We start from the raw sequence: 15,640 nt of genomic DNA on the forward strand, positions 1-15,640 counted from the left end.
ATGCTGGCATAAACAAACCTACTGCACTACCAGGTGTATACAAGTATAGCACTCTGTATATAGTATATATCTATGTCATACCGTCAACTTACACAAACCTAAATGGCATAGCCTACTACACTACTATACTATGTATAATTGTATATACAATTATATGTAGCACATAGTACTTGAAAACAAATGACTATGTTACTGGTTTATATATTTACAATAGTATATATACTTTTTATCATTGTTTTAGGGTGTACTCCTACTTATGGAAAAAAAAGCTAATTGTAAAACAGCTCCAGGCAGGTCCTTCAGGAGGTATCCAGAAGAGGGTACTGTTATCATAGGAAGTGACAGCTCCGTATGTATTAGTGCCTCTGAAAACCTTCCAGGGGGACAAGATACGGAAGTAGAAGGTAGTGATACTGATGCTCTTTACCGTGTGTAGGCCTAGGCTAATGTATGTGTGTGTCTTAGTTTTAAGCAAGAAAGTTTAGAACTTTTTTTAAAAGTGAAATATCTTAATAGAGAAAAGGTTATGGAATGAAGATATGAAGAAAAAATATTTGTGTTCAGCTGTACAATGTGTTTTTGTCTTAAGGTAAATGTTATAAAAGAGTTCAAAAAATTTAAAAGTGTATAAAGTAAAAAATGTTAAAGTACATTGATTTTATTATTGAAGAAAGAAAATTTTTAAAAATAAATTTAGTGTGTCCTAAGTGTATAGTGTTTGTGAAGTCTACAGTAGTGTACAATGCACTAAGATTTCACACTCACTCCCCACTCACTGATTCACCCAGAACAACTGCCAGTCCTGCAAGCTCCATTTATGGTAAGTGCCCTATATAAGTGCCATTTTAAAATCTTTTATACTGTATTTTTACTTATGTTTAGATACACAGGTACTTACTATTGTGTTACAGTTGCCTACAGTATTCAGTACAGTAACATGCTGTACAGGTTTGTAGCCTAGGAGCTATAGGCTAGACCATACAGCCTAGGATTATAGTAAGCTATGCCATCTAGCTTTGTGTAAGTTCGCTATATGACAGCAGTCCCCAACCTTTTGGCACCAGGGACTGGTTTCATGGAAGACAGTTTTTCCATGGGATAGGGGTTAGGGGGATGCTTTCGGGGTGAAACTGTTCCACCTCAGATCATCAGGCATTAGATTCTCATAAGGAGCTCACAACCTATTCCTCGCTTGTGCAGTTCACAGTAGGGTTCATGCTCCTATGAGAATCTAATGCTGCTGCTGATCTGACAGGAGGCGGAGCTCAGGTGGGAATGCTCACTCACCTGCTGCTCACCTCCTGCTGTGTGGCCTGGTTCCTAATACTACAAACAGGTACTGGTCCTCCACTCAGGGGTTGGGGACCCTTGATCTGTGATGTTTTCATAACAATGAAGTCACCTAATGATGCGTTTCTCGGAACATACCCCACATGACTGTAATTATAGCTTGTATATGTCTGTGCCAGCCCTGCTTGTCAGGTGGCATTGGCTGAGACATTTGTTGCAGTGTATCACATGTCAGCTTCCGTAGGCTCAATTCTTCTAATCTCCAAGGCCACTCCCCAGTAAACTTTCTGCTGACAAATCTCAGTCTCAGGGAACCTGATCTGCTGCAGTTGGTGGCAGTTGTTGTCTGAGAAAGTAGACATGTGATTTTGGAGTTTGGTCTCCCGCAGGTGAGCTGGCACTGATGACCTCATCACAAGTTGTGGGTGGAATACAAGTGGTAGTAGTGGAGTTAGAAGTTTGGCTCAGCTGAGCGCAGTGGCTCACACCTGTAATCCCAGCACTTTGGGAGGCTGAGATGGGCAGATAACGAGGTCAGGAGATAGAGACCATCCTGGCTAACACAGTGAAATCCCGTCTCTACTAAAAATACAAAAAAATAGCCGGGCGTGGTGGCAGGTGCCTGTAGTCCCAGCCACTCTGGAGGCTGAGGCAGGAGAATGGCGTGAACCCAGGAGGTGGAGCTTGCAGTGAGCCGAGATCGCGCCTCCGCACTCCAGCCTGGGTCGGCAAGAGCGAGAAGACTTTAGCTCAAGGTGGGTTTGTCTGGCTTACCAGTGGGAGCAGCTGCACCAGCTGGGACAATACTGCACATCTGAGAAGTACAAGGCAGTTGAAGACAATAGAATTGGATGGCTGTGGCTGGGAATAATAGATCCTTTGGAAAAATAAAAAAAAAAGGCCGTGGGTGATAAGCTAAACGTGAAAGCCAGAGGCTTCCTGGGCAGCCTATAAAGAGACAGGCTGTAGTCATAGACCCAAGACTTAGTCCTGATTGCTTCAGAGAAACTTGAATTTTCAGCCCTGGTGGTGTGCTAGGGGTTTTTTTGTTTTGTTTTGTTTTGTTTTTTATTGTTATTTTTTAGTGATACCTAGGCTGGAGGCCCGATCTGGCTCACTTTAACCTCTGCCTCCAGGGCTCAGGTGATTGTCCCAAGTAGCTGGGACTACAGGTACGCACCACCACACCCTGTTAGTTTTTTTGTTTGTTTGTTTTTTAAGTACACATGGGGTTTCACCATGTTGCCCAGTCTGGTCTCGAATTCCTGGGCTCAAGACATCTGTCTTGGCCTACCAAAGTGCTGGGATTACAGGCATGAGCCACCCCCACCTGGCCAAGATCAAGGTCTTGATCTGAAGAAAGAGAGAGCAGACCCTGAGATACAGGATGAGAACCTTTGGATTGGTATATTTAAATCTTGATTGAAATACCACAGGGAGCCAAGAAAAAAAAAATCTTGAGTATCAGACCAGCCTGGGCAACATGGCGAAACCCGTGTGAATGCAAAATGTCAGGCAGGTCTCAGTTTAGAAAATTTATTTTGCCTAGGTTAAGGACATGCCTATGACAGCCTTAGGAAGTCCTGAGACATGTGCCAGAGGTGGTTGGGGGTACTTTGCTTTTATACATTTTAGGAAGACATGAGACATCAATATGTGTAAGACGTAATTGGTTTGGTCTGGTAAGGCAGGACAACGCGAAGGGGGTCTTCTAGATTAGAATTAGATAAGAGGGGCCAGGTGTGATAGCTCACCCCTGTAATCCCAGTATTTTGGGAGGCCAAGGCACGTGGATCCCTTGAGTTCAGGAGTTCGAGACCAGACTGGCCAATGTGGTGAAACCCTGTCTCTACTAAAAATCTAAAATTAGCTGGGCTTGGTGGCAGGTGCCTGTCATCCCAGCTACTTGGGAGGATGAGGCGGGAGAATTGCTTGAACCGGGAGAAGGAGGTTGCAGTGAGCCAAGATTGCACCACTGCACTCCAGCCTGGAGGATAGAATGAGACTCTGTTTCAAAAACAAACAAAAAGTAGATAAGAGACAAAAGGTTGCATTCTTTTGAGTGCTTGATCAGCCTTCCACTGAATACACAATTTAGTGAGTCTGTATTTTTACATAACAGGGGAGAGGAAGCAATCAGATCCCTATTTGTCTCAGGTGAACCTCGGATAGAATTTGACTTTGAATAGAATGGGGAGGCATGTTTGCCATAAGCAGTTCCCACTTGACTTTTCCCTTTAATTTAGTGACTTGGGGTTCCCAAGATTTATTTTCCTTTCACACTCATCTCTACAAAAAATTAGTGGGGCATGATGGCACGTAATCCCAGCTGTCTGGGTGGCTGTAATCCCAGCTATTTGGATGGCTGAGGAAGGGGGATTGTCACTTGAGCTTGGGAGGTGGAGGTTGCAGGGAGCTGAGATTGTGCCACTGCACTCCAGCCTGGGTAACAGAGTGAGAGCCTGTTTCAAAAAAAATAATAAATTGTAATAAATTTTATTTAAAAAATAAATCTTGAGTATCAGATACCTCTGAGACCTGCAGAAATGGCCCCACCCTGAGCGCTCCCCGCCCCCGCAGCTTTGCTTGAAAACAATGGAGAACTTCTGTCTTGAAAAATAAGACATGCTCCCTCATTATTTTATAGTACTTTAGGAAAAGTTTTTGGGGTGGGGAGGGAGAAACAGAAAAACTAAACAACGTTCATAATTCCCCAGATCTTTTTGTATAGTTACACACACTCATACATATGTCATTTCATATGGAACTGTGAAAAGATTCATAAATGTAGTCTTCAGGCTTTTTCTTTTTTGCTGCTCCTCCTCCTCTCCTGGTCATTAAGTCACAAAATAACCCAGCCAAAAAGTACTGGGCCTGTTGCAGTCCAGTCAGGGGACAGAAACCATAGAGTAATTTGAACAGGGAATGTTTAAGTCATTACTAACTAGTAGGATTAGCTACCAGGAATAGCTTTAGAGAAAATTCTAAAGAATCCAGCAATAGCAGACACAGGGAGCAGCTTCCTCCTCTAGGGCTGAAGTGGGGTGCTGAAGGAAGGGACAAATTTAGCAGAATCTCTCCCCTCAAGGCTGAGATTCAGACTGTCAGAGGTTGTGGATGTAGCCCACCTGGTGGCCAAGAAGTTGGCTGACGTGCTGGAGTCAGTCTGGCAAGTGGGAACCCACCTATGGGGTATCACTGAACTCACTGAGAAGTTGGTAGGGGTGCCTGCGAAACTCAGTAGGAAGCTGCCCACAGGGATCGACTGAAACTTGTTGAAGGGCTGGCTAGAATGTCTGTGGAAGTAGCTGGGAAGTGGCCAGTGGGGCTGCTCGTGGGTGTCTAGTACACTGGCTAAGAGCTGCAGGAGCAAGAAGAAAGGAAAGCAAAGCACAGCAGCCAGAGGCCTCTTCTCTGGCAGCGTCCCTCTAGCACCCTCTGCTGACAGAGCTTAACATCGTGCCAGGTGGCAAAGGAGGTGTATTTTCTGTAGGGCAGGCAGTGTGGTGAGGGGTGAATTTGTAGCTGAGAGGCAGTACGTTGATAACTGGCACAGGGACGAAAGAGATTCTACTCCCAAGGAACTGCAGGACCTAACTGGTCATAAATGCAGGCCTGGGAGAGTACCTATGGGTGGGCTGGGTCTGAGGGTACTGGATTAAGGCAGGTGGAACTAAGGTTGGGTAAGGGAGAGTTTATTGATGCAGGATCACTTCAGAGACACTGGATTTGACAACCCGATGAAGATTCCAAGAGGTGGTGCCAACATACTGCTAGGATGGCTTTTAGTTCCTTGTAGGAGAGGGTTCACACTAAGTGAAGTAGAAATGTTAGAACTGCCAGGGCAGATGTAAAAGAAGGCATGAAAAGCCAGGAGAGGTGGACATGCTAGAATGTCCATATTGTGGAGGGCTGGGAAACTCAGCAGGTAGCAGTGTTCTGCAGAAGGGTGCTCTGGATGCTCTATTTACCGAAGCAATAATGAAAGCTGATGAGGGAGTAGGGAGCATCGGCTTCACTGAGAATCTCAGTGGTGTCCTCTATAGACCAGGGATGATAATACGAGATGCCTCCTGATAACAGTGAGGGAGACAGAATCCTGACATAGAGGCCAGGTGGTGGTGTCTGTCAGAAGCAGGGTAGGCACATTTCTCATAAAGTGACTTCAGACCTGGAACTGACTGACTGAAGGAGAGGCCAGGTCCCCAGGAGGAAGGACTGTGCAACACCATAGCAAGTGTATATGGCAGCTATTCCTCCTGTCTTTCCCCCAGGGAAACCTGTGGCCATTTACTCTGAGAACTTATACATGGGAGAGGGGGATACCGAAACATTCGTATGATATTGATGCCTGGAGACCTAAAGTATCATCATGGTTTCTCTGTCAGAGGCACAAGGACTCAAGCAATAAATGGAACCTTGGCCCAGATGACACCATAATGGGAAGGCTCACTCTGAAGCCATTTTCCAAGTCCCCAAATGTTATTTGGAGTGAACAGACTGTTGGAAGAACCCTCAGGTACTGGCTCCTTGGCCTGAGGATGAGAGCTCTCATAGTGAGTAAGCTCAAGTGGATGATGCTGAAACTGCCTTCCCAGCAAAGATAGTGAGTTAGTATAGCAATATGGCAACCCAGGAGAAATGGCAGAAGTTAGTGCCATCCTTAAACACCTACAGGATTCAGGGCACAGGGTGGTCCCTGTCATATATTCATTTAATTCACCAGATAGGTGTTCATAGAAGTCAGATCCTGGAGAATAACAGTTGACACCACAAATAGTTTTGACCAAGTTATAGCCCTCATGACAGCTGGTGGGCTGGATGTGGCATATGCAATTAACAAGACCTCAGGTATATGAAATGCAATTATTGATTTGGTGAACACATTCTTTTCCATCCCTGCAGAAATATTCACTCTGAATGGACAATATAAATTTGCACCTTGCCCCAGTGCTATGTTATCCAGCCATCCACTGTTTTGATGACATCATGCCAATCAGCATAAGCAAGAAATGGCAAGTTTGTTAGCTGTCTTGCTGTCCAACACGTGGGAGATAAGCCCACAGATATTCTGGAACCCACCACAACCAGGAAGTTTTTGGAAGTTTGGTGGTCTGAGGGATAGGTAGGATATCCCCTTGCAAGTAAAGGACAAATTAGTGCCTCTTTTTTTTTTTTTTTTTTTTTGAGACAGAGTTTCACTCTTGTTGCCCAGGCTGGAGTGCAATGGCGCGATCTCAGCTCACCACAACGTTTGTCCCCCAGGTTCAAGCGATTCTCCTGCCTCAGCCTTCTAAGTAGCTGGGATCACGGGGATGCGCCACCATGCCTAGCTAATTTTTTTGTTGTTGTTGTTAGTAGAGATAGGTTTTCTCCATGTTGGTCAGGCTGGTCTCGAACTCCCGACCTTAGGCGATCTGCCTGCCTTGGCCTCCCAAAGTGCTGGGATTACAGGCGTGAGCCACCGAGCCCGGCCACCCTTTTTTTTTTTTTTCCAAGAGACTGGGTCTCACTATATTGCTCAGGCTGTCCTCAAATTCTTGGGGTCAAAGTGATCTGCGCTTTGGGAGGCCAAGACGGGCGGATCACGAGGTCAGGAGATCAAGACCATCCTGGCTAACCCGGTGAAACCCCGTCTCTACTAAAAAATACAAAAAACTAGCCGGGCAAGGTGGCGAGTGCCTGTAGTCCCAGCTACTCGGGAGGCTGAGGGAGGAGAATGGCGTAAACCTGGGAGGCGGAGCTTGCAGTGAGCTGAGATCTGGCCACTGCACTCCAGCCTGGGCGACAGAGTGAGACTCCGTCTCAAAAAAAAAAAACAAAAAACAAACAAACAAAAAAAAAGTGATCTGCTTCAGTCTCCTGAGTAGCTGGGACTACAAGTGAACACCTGGCAAAATTACTGCATTTTTAAGAATGAAGCATTAAGAATGAAGATGTCAACTGGTCGAGTCATCCTGCAACGTGGTTAACCACATTAACCATTAAGAGTGAACCATAACACCTGATAGGCATCTCTGGGTTTAGGGAGTGGAGGCAGCATATTCTACATTGGGCATACTGCATAGGAAAGCATCCTGTAAGTGGCCTCGGCTGTGAAGCAAGTGGCCCAGCTACTTGGACTTCCAACCCAACAGACCTTGTGATGTTAGAGGTATCTGTAGTGGGGAAAGATGCCATGTGAGGCTTAAGGCAAAGCCCCAGCAGGAAAATCTCAATGCAGACCTCCTAGAACTCTGGAGCAAGGCAATGCTATCTGCAGAAAAGAATTATACATTTTTCAAAAACAAAACTGTCATGCTACTGGGCCCTGGTAGAGATGGAGCGTGAGGCCATGGTGACATCAAGTGACCATGAGCCAGGACTGCCAGCATGAGCTGGTTCTGTCAGACCCACGGAGAGGTGGGCGTGCAGCTGTCCATTGCAAGTTGGAAGTGGCTCATTTAGTGCTAGGTACAAGCAGGCACAACCAAGCTTCTCATGTGGCCCAGAACCCATGACATCGTTGGTGCTGGCACTGGTACTTCTAAAGGGGGCAGTCTTAAGACCAGCTGATGGAGGCAGGAAAAGTTCGAGCTTGGTTCATGGTGGGTGGGCTCTGAAGAGCCTGATTTAGGCAGTCCTGGAAGACAGCGCTCAAGGGAAACCCAATGGGTAGAATGTTGGGTGGTGCCCTTGACTACTACTTGGTGTGGAAGGAGAAGTGGCCCCAATGTTAACACATTTGGAACTCTTGGGCAATGGTTAGTGGCTTGACAGGTTGCTCAGGTACCTGGAATAAGAAAGATTGGAAGATCAGGGGCTTCCTGGAGTAAGGCATGTGGAGGGATCTGTGGGAACAGACATGAAGTACATCCCACCCGAGAACACTGACCAAGAGGACACACCAAATCACCACATTAATAGGATGACTTGGCCAGTTGACATCTACTAGCCTCTGCCATCTGCTGTGCCCATGCTGGCACACTGGGCTCTCTCATGGAGTAATCATGGGGTGGGTAGATGCTGTGCATGGCCCATAGCCTGGGGCTCCCCCTCACCAGAGCTGACCTAGCTAGTTCTCTGCTGAACATCCAGTCTTCCAACAAGAAAGGCCAAACACTGAGTCCCCAGTTGCACCTTCCTTGGAGGGAGACAGTCATTTGACAACACTGAATCCCTTGTGCCCTAGAAGGTACAGTGATTCATCTTGGCTGGAACCAAACATGTTATAGGCATGAGTTTGCCTTTCCCGTTCTCATGGATTCAGTCAGCTCCGTCACCCAAGTTTCACAGAGTGTTTGATCCACAGAATCCTGCCCACAGCCAAGGAACCGCAGCAGTGGGCACATGAGAATGGGACCCACTGGCTCCCTCACAGCCACACACCAAGAAGCTGCCAGACTGATGGAGCAGCAGGATGGTCTGTGGAAGGCACAGCTCACCTCGTGGGCAGCCTGGAGGTGACACCTGCAATGAAGCAGTCACCTCCAGGGTGCAGTCTGCACTGCAAATCACTGACCAGTACATGGTACAGAGTCCTTGGTTTGTGGGATAAATAGGTCTGGGAACCAAAAGGTGAAACTCATCACTCCCAGTGACCCACTTAGAAATCTGTATTTCTCCCCCACACTCCTCTGGGTTCTTAAGGTTTAAAGGTCTTGACTCTCAAAGGGAAAACCTTTCCAGCAGGGGCAAATGAAGAATGCCATTTAATTTCCAGCTCTGGCTGCTGCCTGGTTATTTCGAGCTCCTCGTGCCAAGAGACTGGCTGGCAAGGAATGTAATTTCCATCTTCTGGGGTGACTGACCATGGGCATCAGGTGGAGGTAGAACTGTTATTGCCACCACACCTGGCTACCACCATGCTTGCCGCCACACTGGGGGCAGAGATGCACCCAGGTGATGTGATTGGCCACCTCATGGTCCCCTGCCCAAATTTGATGGCAAATGCAGGGGCTATGGCCAGAGAAGGGCATGGTGGCCAGGGGCTTACCTCTCAGGGATGAGGGTTTGGGTTACCTGATCGGGTAAGCTAAGCCACCTAGAGCAGTAGAGGAGATAGGCAAGGGTGAGGATGAACCCTAGCATGGGCAGTAGAGGGGGGAGATGAATGTAATTTGCAACCTCGAGGCCAGCTGCAGCAACAAGATGTCATTCATCCCAGTACCTTCCCTTTTTAAATTTCCCCAGGAAAAGGCCCACCAGAATCCTACAGGAGCTGCTCCCAGAACGTCTCTGAAGCAAGTGGCTATGAGCAGCACAGTGTGGACTGTAGCGAGCACTGTGGTGCCCGTATGCCCCTTTAGTACTGGAGCACTGTCCCTGCTCCTGGGACAGCCCCTCCCCAATTGCCTGGCTGCAAAGAGCTTCTTTGCTCAAGGGCCCACCCCTTCCCCAGGAGTGACTGGTCCAGTGACTAGTTTGTGCAGGGGTATAAAAGCCCAGCTGCCTTGACCCACTGGGGGACACCTCTGCAGGACTGTGCTTAGCCCAGGGCAGACCTTTGAGTGACTGCATCTTAGCCATCGTCTTCCTTGGTTGGGTTGTGCCTCCTTCACTCTCCAATCACCTTTTCAAATGCAAGCCTTCATCACAGAGGTGGTCTCCCAGGGGACCCGACCTGTGCCAGTGTTACGTACATAACATCTTCGTGTACATAAGTGGGGAGATTTTGTCATTATTTTTAAAAATGAGGTCATCATCTTCAGTCAATCACTATAGCTGGAGTCATTTTCCCCCCTGCAATCTATGTTTTAACAAGGTCATTCTTTTTAGTGGCTATGTATTTCATGATGTGGATATTATGTAATTTATTCCTCAGTTTTCTTCTGATTGGTATCTACTTTATTTTCAGTCTTTTGCCATCATGAGCAATACTGCTATAAATGTTTTGGTTTAAACCTGTTTACTGTTGCATATATTTCTGTGAAACAGCCAAGAGTGAGATTATTTGGTTAGATGATTGATATTATTTTCTGTTTTTGTTGAGGCAAGAACACTGTCTCTCTCTCATATATATATATGGCTGAGGTATATATAGATACGTGTGTATATATATATATGTATATGTGTATGTGTGTGTGTATATGTATGTATGTATATATATATATATATATATATATAAAACAGCACACATATCCTAAGTTAAGTTTAGGTCAAAATTTCACAAACCCACACCCAGTTCAGGAAACATCACTAGCATTGCCAGAGGCCCATGTTAAGCTCCCTGTGACCCACTCCTCCCAATTCCCAAGAGTGATGTACGCATTATTAATTTTAATAAGTCTTGACAGTTTGCCTTCTAGAAAGAGTCTATTTACATTTTTACCAGCAATACATGAGACTACCTCTTCCCCTCCGTTTTCAGTTATAGTTAATTTGCATTTCCCTGAGTATTATATTCATTTCCTGTTTGGGTTTTCTGTTTGTGTATTGCCTCTTCCTATTCTTTGCTCATTTTTCTGTTGAATTGTTTGTCTTATCTTATAAATGTATGAGAACTTGTTGTATATATAGCAATTAACTCTTTGTCATTTTTGTTCCAAATAGTTTTCCCAATGCATTTATTTTCTTTTTGATGTGGTGCTAGTTATACCAGCCCTATTAATCAATCTATCCTTTTCTGTTGAATTGGAATACTATCTTTGTTGTATATAAAGTCTTGGGATCAGTCTCTGGGTTGTCTGTTCTGTTCTAGAGGTCTTTTCTCTCTCTTTTTTTTTTTTCTTTTTAAGCTTATATATATATATATATATATATATATATTTTTTTTTTTTTTTTTTTCCCAAGATGGAGTCTTGCCCTATCACCCAGGTTTGAGCCCAGTGGCGTGATCTCAGGTCACTGCAACCTCCGTTTCCTGGGTTTAAGCAATTCTCCTGCCTCAGCCTCCCAAGTAGCTGGGATTGCAGGCACTTGCCACCACACCTGGCTAATTTTTGTATTTTTAGTAGAGGCGGGGTTTCACCATGTTGGCCAAACTGGTTTTGAGCTTCTGACCTCAGGTGATCCACCCGCCTCGGCCTCCCAAAGTGCTGGGACTATAGGCGTGAGTCACCGCACCTGGCCTAAGCTTACATTTCTTGTCTCTTTGTACTTTGAAATTATTTATTAAATTAAAATATCCCTGTAGGGTCTTCAGTTGGAATTGCCTTAAATTTGGAAGAATTAAACATTTTGTGATATATATCCTAATGCTGTGTCTTTTCATTTGTACAGATCTTTTTTTATGCCATTTAATAAGATTTTACATTTTCATCTTTGAGAACCTTGTATTTTTTTTGTTGTATTTATTCTAAATATAATGTTTTTATATTGTAAGTGGAATATTTCCCCCTATTTGCATTTCTAGGTTGTTATTTTTCCTGCAGAGGAAATGTATGTCACAGTGGTTAAGAGCACAGACTCCCAAATCATATTGCCTGGGGTTAGATCCTGGTTCTGTCACTTACTGTTCAGCCCAGGCTTATTGAAATTAAGACAAAAATCTAAATTAGAAGCTTGTTTTAATGATGTTTTACTGAACCTTTAATTGCTCCACTGCAGTATTCAGTCTAAGAATTTCCCCAAACCTTTAATAATACTTTTAAGGTTTCTATAAATGTTGATCTTAGGTATTTAGAGTTATGTATTCAAATGCAAATGCCAAATAATGATTTTTAATACATGTTTTATGATTATATAGAGCTATCTTCAGTTAACTTGAAGGTACTTTACATAAATATTTATTGCAGTGGTACTAAGCATTTTACTTGTGAATTTTATTACATTGTTTTAAGTAAGTTAATAATGAATAAATAAGCATGATTATAGAGGTTATTTCAGTGTTAACTGTACTACTTAGATATTAGTGTTTCTTTAATGCCCCATGTTTCTTTTTTTGTTGTTTTTAAAAGCTACAGAAGTGATAAACAAGTCCAGTGTTAAGTATTCAGTACAACTTGAAGATGGGAAGAATGGATCACCAGAAAAAAAGGTAAATCATTGCAAATATGAGTAATTTTAAACAGATAACACTCATTTGTTCAACAGATACTTATTAAGTGTTCTACTATGTGCTAAGCACTGTAGATACAACACCTAAAAAAAAAAAAAAAAAAAAAAAAAAAAAAAAAGATGTTCTTGCTCTCCAAGAGCTTATAGTTTAATTTGGATGTGGGGAGGGGCAAGTAAGTGCCATGAGAGAAGTAAGTTCAGAGTGCTCTGGGACAATAGGAGGGACATCTAACTCAGTTTTGTGCTATTTCATTTTGCCCTTCTGGGTGTTGAGGAGAAGAATCAGGGATGTCTTTCTGAAGTATGAAAATTATATCTGAGTTGAGATCTATTGGATGATTAGGAGTTGATCAACCTAGGCTGGATGCAGTGGCTCACGTAATCCTAGCACATTGGGAAGCTGAGCAGGGTGGATCACTGGAGGTCAGGAATTTGAGACCAGCTTGGGCACCATAAGGAGACTCTGTCTCTACAAAAAATAATACCAAAAAAAAAAAAAATTAACTAGCATGGTGGCCTGCTCCTGTAGTCCCAACTACTCAGGAGGCTGAGGCTGGAGGATCACTTGAGCCTAGGAGTTTGAGGCTGCAGTGAGCTGTGATTGCACCACAGCACTCCAGCCTGGGCAACAGAGTAAGACTCAGTCTCTAAAAAACAGAAATAAAAAATAAAAAGATCCCCACCTTTAAGGGAGTAGGGGCGGGACATTGAGAACATTTTCAGATAAGGGAAGAAAGCTTGGAACTTTGGGTAGTGGAAATAATAGAAGTTCAGAAAGGTAGGGATATAACATCCACAATGGGTGCGTTATGTGGTACGGGCTAGAGAGGAGATACAAGAAGAGGTTGTGGCCGGGCACAGTGGCTCAAGCCTGTCATCCCAGCACTTTGGGAGGCCGAGGCGGCGGATCACGAGGTCAGGAGATCGAGACCATCCTGGCTAACACTGTGAAACCCCATCTCCACTAAATGTACAAAAATTAGCCGAGCGTGGTGGTGAGCACCTGTAGTCCCAGCTACTTGGGAGGCTGTGGCAGGAGAATGGCGTAAACCCGGGAGGCGGAGCTTGCAGTGAGCTGAGATCGCTCCACAGCACTCCAGCCTGGGCGACAGAACGAGACTCCGTCTCACACACAAAAAAAAAAAAAAAGCAAAGGTCGTATCACCAAAGACCTTGTGTATGAAAGTGGTAGAGGCAACATAATGTTTAAGAGAATGGACTTTGGAGTAAACTACCTGTGTTCAAGTCCCAAGCTAACTAAATTTAAACCTAAACTCCCTATAGTAAAGTGAGATAATAGGACCTGTCTCTTGGGTTGATGGGATAATTATTTGTCCCTGGGTTCATAGGATGATTATCTGCCCTTGGAGTGGAGGGAAGAGGCATCTTCCACAGAGAAGGAACTCTTCTCTTCTTCCGTCTGTAAATGAATGGAAATTGTATCTCTCAATGGTGAACAAACTGTGCTCCTTGGATCCCGAAGGCAGGGGTCTGCAAACTTTTTGCTCCCTTTCTCTCAAAATAATTTTGTTGTTTTTGTTTGTTTGTTTGAGACAGCCCCTCACTCTGTCGCCCAGGGTGGAGTGCAGTGGTGTGATCACAGCTTACTGCAATTTCCACCTCTACCTCCGCCACCGTGCCCAGCTAATTAATTGAGTCCTGGACTCAAGTGATCCTCCCAACTCAGCCTCCCAAGTAGCTGACACTAGAGGCGCACACTATCATTGCCTAGCTACTTTTTGTATTTTTGGTAGAGACAGGGTTTCACCATGTTGCCTGGGCTGGCCTCAAACTCCTGGGCTCAAGCAATCCTCCTGTCTTGGCCTCCCAAAGTTCTGGGATTACAGGCGTGAGCCCCCATGCCTGGCCATCTCAAACTGTATGTACTGCCTGATATATTTTAAAGCTGAAATTTAAAATCTTTATCACAGGTTTAAAAAATTGCAAAGTATGTGATTTCTGCTCTATTGTTAATATTGACATTTTTACTGTTACATTATTTAAAATATATTCACAAAAATTAAATACTGTACTTTGACAACTTGATATCCACAATCATCTCATTATTATTATTATTATTATTATTATTATTATTTGGAGATGGAGTCTTGCTCTGTCACCTTCACTGGAGTGCAGTGGCGTGATCTCGACTTACTGCCACCTCCACCTCCTGGGTTAAGTGATTCTCCTGCCTCAGCCTCCTGAGTAGGTAGGATTACAGGTGCCCACCACCACACCCAGCTAATTTTTGTATTTTTAGTAGATATGGAGTTTCACCATGTTGGCCAGACTGGTCTCGAACTCCTGACCTCAGGTGATCTGCCCGCCTCGGCCCCCTAAAGTGTTGGGATTACAGGTGTGAGCCACCATGCCTGGCCTATTTTATTTATTAATTAATTAATTTACTTATTTATTATTTTTTGAGATGGAGTCACACTCTGTCACTAAGGCAGGAGTGCAGTGACGCGATCTTGGCTCACTGCAACCTCCGTTTCCCGGGTTTAAACGATTCTCCTGCCTCAGCCTCCCGAGCAGCTGGGGTTACAGGCGCACACCACCATTCCTGGCTAATTTTTATGTTTTTAGTAGAGACAGGGTTTCACCATATTGGCCAGGCTGGTCTGGAACTCCCGACCTCATGATCCACCTGCCTGGGCCTCCCAAAGTGTTGAGATTACAGGCGTGAGCCACCATGCCCCAGCCTCTTTTTATTATTATTATTATTTTGAGACTTTCTCACTGTGTCGCCCAGGCTGAAGTACAGTGTGGTGTGACCATGGCTCATTGTAGCCTTGACCTCCTGGGCTCAGGTGATCCTCTCACCTCAGCCTCCTGAGTAGCTGGGACTATAGGCACATGACACCACGCCCAGCTAATTTTTGTATTCTTTGTAGGAAGACAGGATTTTGCCATTTTGCCCAGGCTGGTCTTGAACTCCTGGGCTCAAGCAGTCCTCCTGCCTCAGCCTCCCAAAGGGCCAGGATTATGGGTGTGAGCCACTGTGCTCAGCCCACAATAATCCCCTTAAAAAAGACAGAGCGGCCGGGTGCGGTGGCTCAAGCCTGTAATCCCAGCACTTTGGGAGGCCAAGACAGGCGGATCACGAGGTCAGGAGATCAAGACCATCCTGGCTAACACAGTGAAACCCCGTCTCTACTAAAAAATACAAAAAACTAGCCGGGTGAGGTGGCAGGCGCCTGTAGTCCCAGCTACTCGGGAGGCTGAGGCAGGAGAATGGCGTAAACCGGGAGGCGGAGCTGGCAGTGAGCTGAGATCCGGCCACTGCACTCTAGCCTGGGTGACAGAGCGAGACTCCGTCTCAAAAAAGGACTTATTTATGATAACACTTTATTTTTAAGGTTTCTTCTCTTTT

General features: G+C 44.9%; 1 protein-coding gene across 1 annotated transcript in view; it reads left to right on the forward strand.

Annotated features, from left to right (window-relative positions):
• Nucleotides 1-15,640, forward strand: part of POLN (DNA polymerase nu) — a 159,164-nt gene that overhangs the window by 4,928 nt on the left and 138,596 nt on the right. Inside the window, exon 2 of the mRNA XM_023206783.2 lies at nucleotides 12,168-12,247. Coding sequence (XP_023062551.1) covers nucleotides 12,168-12,247 — 80 coding nt within the window. The remainder of the gene's footprint in view (nucleotides 1-12,167; nucleotides 12,248-15,640) is intronic.

The sequence above is a fragment of the Piliocolobus tephrosceles genome, chromosome 3 (assembly GCF_002776525.5).
Source record: "Piliocolobus tephrosceles isolate RC106 chromosome 3, ASM277652v3, whole genome shotgun sequence".
Classification (NCBI taxonomy): domain Eukaryota; kingdom Metazoa; phylum Chordata; class Mammalia; order Primates; family Cercopithecidae; genus Piliocolobus; species Piliocolobus tephrosceles.